At 35.1% G+C, this 10737-nt stretch overlaps 2 protein-coding genes across 2 annotated transcripts; one reads left to right on the top strand and one right to left on the bottom strand.

Moving 5' to 3' along the window:
* Positions 1–506: 506 nt before the first annotated feature.
* Positions 507–2401, bottom strand: LOC136807699 (galanin receptor 2b-like). The gene is made up of 2 exons (XM_067064300.1): positions 2038–2401; positions 507–1621 (listed from the first exon to the last, which is right to left on the bottom strand). The coding sequence occupies exons 1-2, from the start codon at positions 2185–2187 to the stop codon at positions 665–667; spliced, it is 1107 nt and encodes a 368-aa protein (XP_066920401.1). The 5' UTR covers positions 2188–2401; the 3' UTR covers positions 507–664.
* A 972-nt stretch (positions 2402–3373) lies between these two features.
* LOC136807697 (uncharacterized) lies at positions 3374–10730 on the top strand. The gene is made up of 7 exons (XM_067064296.1): positions 3374–3864; positions 4988–5132; positions 5882–6050; positions 8214–8344; positions 8777–9179; positions 9514–9743; positions 9950–10730. The coding sequence occupies exons 1-6, from the start codon at positions 3516–3518 to the stop codon at positions 9700–9702; spliced, it is 1386 nt and encodes a 461-aa protein (XP_066920397.1). The 5' UTR covers positions 3374–3515; the 3' UTR covers positions 9703–9743; positions 9950–10730.
* The last annotated feature ends 7 nt before the right edge of the window (positions 10731–10737 follow it).

Below are 10737 nucleotides of genomic sequence, written 5' to 3'. Positions count from 1 at the left end.
TGAAAGTTTTTTGATTGATTATTTTCAGCGGGTACAAAAATTGGAGTATAATTTTCCACGGGGACGATACTTTGGCCAATTCTTCCATTGGGAAAGGGTCCCACCGGTACTGTGAGAGGGAGGGTGTTTCTCAAAAACTGACAGCAGTTTAAGTACAACGGTGAATAACTTTTAAAGAGTTTCAATTCGATTGCGATTTTGGTCGTGTAAAAGATTATTTAGAAAATATTACATACTTTTTGTAAGACTGCTATATTGAAACTTTTCTCACTGAATTTGTGCCACCCTTCTAAAATAATAAGAGAAAGGGTCTTTGGGTCCCCTAAGCATTATTTTCATAACATTGTTACGTGTATTTAGGTGTAAAAGTCTAAAATAATTGAAAAATATCCAGCCGTAGAAGACTGCAAAATACGGGTAGTGAAAAATTGAACAAATGATTATTTAGATTTTACTTTTACAATAAATTATGAATGTATTTCCAACATAGCAAAATCCCATCTCATTACATTAAGCTCATATAATCTGCTCCAATCTTGATTGAAAAATGATTTTAAGGGTCTTTCAGTCCGAATATTACAAAAAAATAAAACATTACCCAAAATTAGCCAAGATCAAATTCTCTTTTTCAAATCATGAATTGTAATTATTGGTTAAACTGTTGTTAGATGATATTAGAGGGAAGTGGCGGTGTAATCCTGCCATTAGAAATTACTACACATTGTCTTCGTTTCTGTTCTTCTTTCCTTGATCTCCTTGAAAACAGGTATCGTTTTTTCCAAAATCTTGTTTTCCCAAAATCTTTACAGAATCGTGGAAACAGTTGTTTTAGCCTTTGCCGAAAAACTTGAGATTTTAGTCCGTACAATATTGGATTAATACACGAGTTAGAGAATCTCATCATTACTGTGAATTGATAAATATGTGAGTTCCATTGCAGATCAGTGGCATTTAAAACTGGTTTCAAAATCATAAAAAAGATTTGGTTGATTTCAACACAGACCAGAAATGCAATCACTACCACTCGCATTGTATTAACAGTTTGTTTTGTTCTTTTCATTGCTAAGGTGACTTTCTCCTGGTAATTAGATGAATTTCGGTAAGCTGTCAAATGAGAATCTAAATTCGAACATCGTTGGTTTAATCTTTTTCGAATCTGCCAGAAACAGACGAAATAGATAATAGAAGGAATGACTGTTTGCCACACGAAAGAGTTATAATGCATAATTTTCATTGGTAGATTATCATACGAGTATATGCAAGCATTACCAATATCAGGTGTATTAGTCGTATAATGTGACCCGTAAATTGTAGGTGCTTGGGTGACGAAACTTAAGATTAAAACACCAAAAATGACCATAACACTCCATGTCATTTTATTTTCCTTGAGTCTTGTAAGCGGTTTCATAACCACACGCCATCTCTCAATAGCAATTGCTACAAGCAGGAAAGCAGAGATATCTAGCAACCAGAAAGGGAAGAAATATCCAGTCACAGTTTTACACATTATTTCACCAGATTTGCCAGTAGGATGTGGAAAGATATTTGTTGATAGCACGTAAATGGGAACGCATAGTAGGCTGATCATCAGGTCAACAATTGCCAGTACCAATAGATATATCTATAAAATAGTGGATAAATAGTTGCAGTTAATATACTCTCTTCTTGCAATTTTTTTCCATAGACTCAACAGCTGATGATTGGTTGCAAGTGACGTATTGACTGATTTTACGTCACTTACAACCAATCAGATGTTGGGTCTGTAATGTCAGAAGACATTGCAATGGCAAACATCATGCATAGAGATATAATGAGAAGACAATATTATTGTGACCAAAATAAATTTACAAATGTACAGCTTTAAACGCCGGAGGTTAGAAGTTTTAAGAGTTGAATATCCATCCACCTTTCTCTTACACTACCATACTACTATTTTGCATATCATGTGTATTTTGCTACTAAATGCTTGAAACACTTGAAGGTATGATTAGCAAGTAAAGTTAAGATTTTCAAAACAAATAACAAGAAAACACTTACGTTAAACGGTGCTTTTCTATCTATTTTACTTTTCTTCGCTGCGCAAATCAAATAGATGACCAAACTATTACCAATTGTACCAATAAGAGAAATCAGACTGTACCATACTAGTTGCCAAATACGTACAGGAAATGTTGTCACCAGTGTCATAACTCCTTTATTTGATAATAGATTAGTCTGTAACTCTCTTCCAACTCACAATTTCAACAAAATTTCTCCTGGACTTCTTCTGTCGTCCAAGCCTGTTTGAGTTCTATAGTTACTTTTCTTATCATGAAACTGTATTCATTTTTTGTTCAAGGCAAGTCTATACTCTTATGAAGTGGAAACTCAAATAAATGTTTTGACTTCATCATTTAAAAAGGGGAATTCAAAACACAGTTAATATGAAGGAACGTGTCGCAATATGTAAACAATGTATGATAAATTAAACAAATAGGTCCGGTTATTAAAAGTCATCTTGCATATTTTCAAGCTAAGGCGGCAAATAAATGTCCCACTAATAAATACATACTTGGAAGCTGAGGCAGGGTAGTATATATCAAATCAATTCTCGGAACTGAAACCTTTGGTCATCGGAAGGTTAGCCTCAATGTCTGAATTTAGCTTTCCTCTAATTCGTACAAAATAATACCCGCAATTTCATCTTTGTAAATTGTAAATTTTTAGTCTTCAGAGGGATGTTATAATTGAGTTTTCTGCATTGTAAATATAAAGCGGAGTCCCTAAACACGCCAGCACACATAAAAAACCTAATCACGCCATCACGCCGAAAATATTCACTCATTACGCCATCACACCAAAAAGATTCTTTTATCAATCACGTATCAGGCTTTTTGATTTCATAGATCACGCAATCACGCAAACCGCTGGGAAGGGCTCATCAGGACCTAAAGCCTGGATTTTTCTATTTTGTAGAACAGTAGCATGGTGGAAGGGAGCAGTGCCCCCCAGCGGACGGTTTTCTGGGGGGAGCCACAATACAAAGGGCGCAAAAAGACGCCGCTGATTACTAATTTCGGTGGCCCCTCGCTCTTTTACATCTTAGATATGGCAGTTTTCGGCCAAAAAGAGAGAAAACACCCAAAAAGTTTTGTGTTCGCTTTGCTCGCGTAATTTTTAAAGACATTTTTTTCATAGGAGTGCGCTAAAGTAAAAATCATCTAAAACTGCCGCTCCCCAGTTTCACCGAATTTTAGTCAACCCACCACGCTACTGTAGTAGAATATCATTAATAGTTTAAAAAAAGTGCTTAGTTTGTTTGGAAGATTTATTTATGATGTTTATAAATATTAGTTGTACAGTTTGTATAAACGTTCTATATACAGAAAGTCCTGCACGATGTATTTTTGCTGCATGCTTAGAGCGCGCAAAAGATCAATTTAGCGCCATTTGTATGCTTATCCTGGCATAGTTCTTTTGTTTGTGACTTCCGTACAGTTAAGTCATAGCGAGATTTGTTAACCTTTGAGATAAATATGAGATTTGGATTTATTTTTTTACTGGGGAGCGTACTTGTGGTCAATCAATTGATATTGCCAGTGTCCTCAGTAATATGGGTGACCAACGGTGCAAGTGCTGTAAAGGAAATCAATAAAAGAATGGACGAGATGCAAAAAGCTAACCTAATTTTTGACGAGAAATTAGACGCTAAATTGGGTGCACTAGATAAATCATTGAAAGAGCTGAAACCACCAGAGAAGAAGGAAGAGAAAAAGAAAGGGCCAGATGCGATGGATGTTGCCTCAGCTGTCGGTGATGCTTTGGAGGGATTGCCAGGGATCGTGAATGGATTACAAACCAAGAATTACGCGACAGCTCTCAAAAGTAAGACCAGCATTATATATGTTACAACGATAGTACTACGAAAATTTAAAATCTAAAAGAAAATCTTGATAGCGGGGAATATCTTCTCTGTAGACTTAATTCTTCTTTCATCAAAATTTTCTAATTCCCTGGAGACTGGAAATATGTCTATTGTGTCACTTTAAAAAAACCTCGAAACATTCGTATGTACTTAGCTTAATATTATATACTATAAATAAAATCTGTCCGATAATTAATCCCTCCCCATACCGTTCTTTGTAATATAGTCCTAACGTTTACCTTTTACACCATCTTCATTGAGCCAATTTTTCATAGCCTTGAAGAGTAGGTCACCCTTTACCATACTTAACACACGTATATTCTCTTTGTGGTTTAAGAATATAAGACACGCATGCGTAGTTTTATATATATCAAGGATAAACGGAGACGTCATAGAGACGTGATATTTACGTAATATGAACTACGTTGCTTTTAAGACTATTTTATGTGAAATGGCACGAAATTCTTCCATTTGATAAAGGTCGAAAAAAAATTGACTAATCGAGTCCAAAATTTCATAAAATTTAAAGTAACACATTTACGTCATCTTTAAGTCCCATTTTCTACGTAGTCATGACGTGCCCATGATGTTTTAAATCGACGTAATCATAATGTCACAAAGTTACGTCACGAATACGTTATTACCAAGTAACTTGGTGCACGTCGTTTCGTCATCGTAAAGTTACATCAATAAGACGTCTTTTTTACGTTCATATTATCGACGTAAAAATTAGACGTTGTATCTACGTCGTTTGAATGTTGGTCGCCGACCGACTTATTTGCGACATAAATCCGACGTAGCTGTGACGTCGCTTCCCTGCTGGGTTATGCTGATGAAGTCACGAAAGATGACGAAAATTACTACATAAGCAGTCTCTTCAGCCTCTTCATTTTTCTGTTCTATATATTTGTTGCTTTTACATTTTACGTTTTCTACTTAACCTAATATTTCATTCGTCATTTTGGTAAAAAAGAAAAATTTTAGTCAGCGTTTCACATCTTCTTGCCGCAAGGCTTGGGGATAGATAAATTCAATATATACAGTAGTATGTCAATATATGTTACAATTATTTTTTCTAAATAGGTGGAATGAAGGTTGTTTCGTCAATCGTCAACTTGTTTGTCCCTGGAACAACCAAAATCGCCAACATGGTCTTGAAAGCATTCACCAATATTCAATCTTTGTTCACCGGAGTCAAGATTCGAAAACCTGAATCTCCAATACTCAAGTAACGGCATTTTTTCATTGTTTTATTACCCCCTATATCAGTGTGCAGTGTGATGGGAAAAAAAAAACGGAACACAATTTGAATTAAAGAATCCTGTACTGAGTAACCCAATTAGTTGGCCTCTTTTTTCAAAAACCTGTTTAGTTGGGAATTAATTACAATTTGTCCCAAAAGAAAAGCAGACAAATGTAGTATACAAGTACACAGGTCAGAAATTCGTTTTAATTATGAGGATTTTACTTTATAGAAACATGTGCCCGCCTTCTTTTTCGACATTTTGTAAAGCCTATAAATCATCTAAAACTTTTTCTTAAGAGATTTAGAATTATTTCGATATGAAGTTTAGAAATTATCGTCAATTTTATTTTCAATTAGCGTAGGATTTGATTCCCTAGCCTAATGTTTTTTCAAACCAGTAGATTCGTGCACATGCTTGACCAGGTATTGAGCGTTCCTTTTTTGCTAACTTTTATCCTACTATAACTTGCGCTATTCCAAAGGAATGTTAAAGAAAACGCAGCCAAAAACCGTAACAGTAAAAAGTAGCCAAAGTTAGCTTACTTCCAATGTAAATATCACTGGGTCAATAAAACTCAAACTTATTTAGAATATTGAAGAGCTTTGGCCAGGGTTCATCAGCTGTTTAGGTAGCCAAAGTGGTCAAATGCGAAATTTGCGAGCATAGATCGCTGCTGTCACTAGCAAAGCTAAATAATAATATAATATTTTATTTTATTTTCAATTTTCAGAGCTTTGGCGAAATTTCGAGTTGAGGGGATCCAAGATGATATTGCAGGCATCGAATATTTATGGAACATGATGTTGAAATCCATCTCACATTTTGAAGATTATTTGAATAATAATGCTGTTATTACCGAACAGCTTGCATCACAATTCTATTCAAATTCATTTCAGAAGGTAATACATTAGATTGTATTCAAAAATAGAACCCCAAAAAGTGAGGTTTTCAATCACAGCCACTTTTTAGCCCACAGCTTTGACATTCTTGTGGCTGCTGTGTAGTACAAAATTCTATAAAATAAGGAGATTGACGAGCTTTCCAAAAATGTGGCTCCCTTTGAAGTTGAGTGATTCAGTCTTGAAATATAAGATGGCAAAGTGAGGGCAGGTTTTGTGGCTGTATGTCATGTGGCTCACTCAACGGGTTGGCTTATAATTATGTGCTGTCCTGCTTTAAGACTTCAATATCTTTTAACCATTTTTCTTGAAATTGGTAGTTTAAGGTCTTATAAAGATACTTATGGGTTTAATTTGTGGCTGCAGGGTTTTCAATGGGCTTAAAATGTGGCTTCAATCAAAGCATAATGAAAAAAATTGTCAACTTTGAGCCATAATTCTAGCCAAATGACCCAATTATTTTGGTTCCATTTTTGATATTTTGAGGATAAACCCTTCTGCTACGAGTTTCATCTGAAAAAAAATGATTTTTACTCATTGAACAAATTTGTGGCTGCTGTTTTATCAACATAGTGTTTTTCTTGATTTTGCCGCAGTTTTGGCCCATTAATTACAATTTTTTTTCAAACTACTTATAAGGGGGGGTTTCATGGTTGGCGGAGGAGCGGAATCGGCCCTTTTTTCGGACGGAGTGGCGGAATTTGGCGAAAATTTAGACGGAATTACGGAAATTGGGTTCTCTGACGGAGACGGAAAATTAGACAATTTTAGTGCGGAAAAACGGAATTTAGCAAAAAAAATTTGCGGAATTTCGGAATTGGTAAAAGATATCAAAATTTGCAGAATTTTTGAAAAAATATTGAATTTCAAAGGAATTTTCGGTGACGGAATTTTGGTTCAATTTAAGACGGTTTGACGGAAATTGGAGAAAAAATTGGCGGAAATGCGGAATCGGGTACCCCCTGAAACCCCCCCCCTTATATCACCTTTAGAACCAATATTGTGAAGTTTCGTTTGAAAAGAGTTATTTTTAAAAAGGATATTCAAATTTCTTTTTTTTTGCTGTTTTTGAAAACCTCACACAATTTTTGAATGCCATCAATAAATTAGTTTTGGGCTGTTTCATTAAAACACCATATAGTGAGAGCCACTATGTTCTGAAAATATCCTTCGTGTGCACAGAGTTGTTAAAAGCAAACTAACTTTTTTAAATGATCAATTAGGTCGATAAGATCACAAAAACGAGTGGTGAGAAAAATTTGATCATTTTGCTGGTCCCCATGTGACGTCATCACTTTTGCTGGGGCTTTAAAATGAAAGTGAAAATTAGAGGTTCATATGGCTCAATTGAAAGATATTTATCCAAGGATTCCAAAAAATATCACAACATATACCTGAAAATCAATATTTGAGAAGCTATAAAGGAAAAAAGCTTAAAAATGACGTCATCGATGACGTCAAAAAAATCAAACAATCAAAAAATTTGACAATCAAAAAATCGTCAAAACCGAAAAATTTTTGATACGTTTTGTTAATACCAGGAGGTGAACGAACCTTTTCAAGTCAAAAAAATATTATTGAAAATGTGCGGATACCCCCTGGAAAATGGCCAAAATACCCTTGGAAAGATTCTTTTCATACCTTAAAGTTAGGGTGGACGAACTAAAATCAGTCTTCTACCCCCTCGAAATTTTAGAATAACTTTTTACCCACTTGAAAAAAAGAAAAAAATACCCCCTGGAAATTTCATTTGGATTACCCTCTTGAAATATTCGTCCACGCCCCTGTATGGATATAAAATGGAATGGCCCATTCACATTACCCTGAAGAATTTTGTCTCCACCGTGAACTACCACAGGGAACCAAAAGTTGACGGGACTAAATATTGCGATATACAATTTCTTCAAAATCTATTAAAACCAGTTGAGGCAACGTAGATTTTGAAATAAACCGGGTGTAACCGCCAAAAAAGGTTCTGCAAAAAATACCTAATTCATTCCCTGGTACCGCGAAAATTCGTTCCTTAAAAAATGTTTTTAAGAAATTTAGCACCCTTCATGCAGTTTATCTATGAGATCAACACTTTTTTAACTTCTAATAATTCTACTCTATTGATATATTTTTAGATTTCCTTTTGAGAACCATTACAAACTTTTCTCATAGATCGGTATTTTTGGTCGATTGGACAAAATGATTAAAGATTATTGCAAAAGTAAACCGCATGATAACGATGATGGGTCAGATAACACTGAAAATATCGATGTATGCTTATCGCTACTTGCTTCTTATGCTCGGTTAGTACAAAGAATTTAATACCCTTTTATTTTTTACACAATATTTATATTATCTTTTAATCTTTTGAAAGATGTCAGAAACTAGCCCGAGGTCCACTTAAAGCTTTTTTTTATAGACTGGATGGCGCGATTAAGTGGACTCAGCGTCATAAAAAATTATTAAAAAGCAGTTCAGCCAAACGTTGACTCTAGTCTAGTCAGAAACCTAAAGTTTTTTGCACTACATTCGTTTAAAATAAAAAAAATTCCAAGGCTAGCCTGAATATTAATGAATTCCCATGTAAAAAAAATTAGGTGATGAAATCTTGAACCTGCGATACCCAGTCTAGGGCTCTTTGTTTTCCTTAATCATCATTGTCACAGAACATCCTATCCTGGTCTACATTGTCAGAATCTATTCCAATAAAATTGTTCATTATTTTCCTCTCGCAGACTTGCGATTTCGAGAGGCGTTATCTTAGCACGACTAGCTGGCATTACATTACAAGCAGAAGAGCACTACAAGGCTTTGTTAGAAGATCCGAAGTATGTCAGTATGAAAGATAAGATCGGGCGGAAAGCACAAGAAATGGGCAGCTACAAAGAAAACTTCATCTACCTGGCAGATCAACAGAGAAGCATGGATAAAGATGTTTTAAGGTTCTTAGGTGATCCTTTGAACCAATTTCAGTCAAAACGAGTTATTTTCGAGCTGTTTGCACACCCTGGACAATATCATATCTTGATGGGATATTTGATGAGTTTGGACGAGCAATATGATTTTTTAACGGACAGCAGTCATGTAGTTGTGTGTCCGGAAAAGAAATTATCAGGATTGTGCAGAAAGCAAGCAATTGTAAGTAAATTTCAGGAACAGCTTTGGAATATGCATAAATTTTAGTCTTTAGCTTCTTTGTTTTTTGTTTTTTTTCAGGTAAGGGTTAAATTATATAAGAACATAACATTTTAAGGAAAAAGTTTAAGCTCATTCTAATAAGATTTTAAGGTTTAGAGCTCATTCTAGCAAGATTTGAGGGCTATGAAACATCAAAATACTGGTATCAAGAGCCCCCCCTTAAGAACATTTTAAAGTGTTCAAACTAAAAACAAAGAACATCCGAAGGATTTAAAAGAATTTCACTTTATAGGTAAAAAACGTGTATCTCTAACTAAGGAATATTTTCTTACAGACCAAAGAGCTAACTTTCTTCAATCCAAAAAATTCACCGATCAAATCATGGTTCGTTCCTGTTGGTCTTGAAATCCATTTTAAAGGTCAAGATAATGTAGAGTATGGACCTTTCATTGGGATGTTCGCTTACTCACCAGAGAACATTGCTACATTTGAGCAGGTTAAAGTTCTTCAGATGGAATCGTGACAAGTTCCAGGATGCGGCTGATAACATTATGATTTGCAATAGTAAGTAAACATGATGCTTTTTGATTAGTTTTGACTTCAGGTTCTGAGGCATAGATTACTCTTTTACTTTGCGTAAGACTTGCGGCATGTTAAAATACTTTAAACAAATTACTAGATCTTTGGTATATTTCAATGGATTCTCTTTCACTCTAATAATCAAATTCTTCAAATACCCTAAACGTTTCAATTTTGTTTTCTCGTTGTAGCGGAGAATATGTGCGACACAGTTGATAGTAAAATCTTAACCAATCATAACCTAAAGAGTTACCATGGTGTCAGTTTCCAAAAGACACGTAAAATCAAGGTACCAGAAGGTGTTAAAGTCACATTAAGCTCTGTAGATGATGCAAAAGCAACAATAAAAGTCAATGGTCCTTTGGTTGGTCCGTTCAAGCAAAAGAATATTCAAGAATGTTTTAGTGAGTGGACGACATTGACTGTGGAAAAAGCAGAGGAAAATGAGGATGGCCGGAAATATGTTGAAGTGTGTGGACCTAAAGATGAATTCTGTACCCAATTCGAACCTGGTAAAGTTGTGGAGACATCGTCAACTGGATTCCTTGGTTTCTTCAAAGGTAATGATTTAAAATGTAAACCAACACCTGAATCAGATAAGTTGAATATTCGTATCCCAGTTGGTCGGATGGTCACCGTCAAGAAGGGAGAATCAACTGCTGGTCCATTCAAAGGTCCTGCATATTATCCAGGAATGAATATCAATGATATGACCATACATGTAGAAGATCTCTGGTTAGGTGATGATAAAAGTAAAAAGAGAACTATGCAACAATATTTTGCTGACCATTCAGCTAAACATCACCATAATCATTTACGTCATCATCACCATGGAAACCTAACAAATATGGAAGATGATGATCAAATCAGTTTAGTTTAAGACACTGAGCTCTATATACGCATGTCATAGCTCTGTTTTGTTCACTTTAAAACTGGTCTATCTACACTCACATCGAGTTGTTCCGCCAAAGGGTACCCC

This window comes from Clytia hemisphaerica, unplaced genomic scaffold (assembly GCF_902728285.1).
Source record: "Clytia hemisphaerica strain Z4C2 unplaced genomic scaffold, Clytia hemisphaerica genome assembly, whole genome shotgun sequence".
Taxonomy (NCBI): domain Eukaryota; kingdom Metazoa; phylum Cnidaria; class Hydrozoa; order Leptothecata; family Clytiidae; genus Clytia; species Clytia hemisphaerica.
The sequence above is the reverse complement of the archived record's forward strand: the minus strand, read 5'-3'. Positions and strand labels throughout refer to the sequence as shown.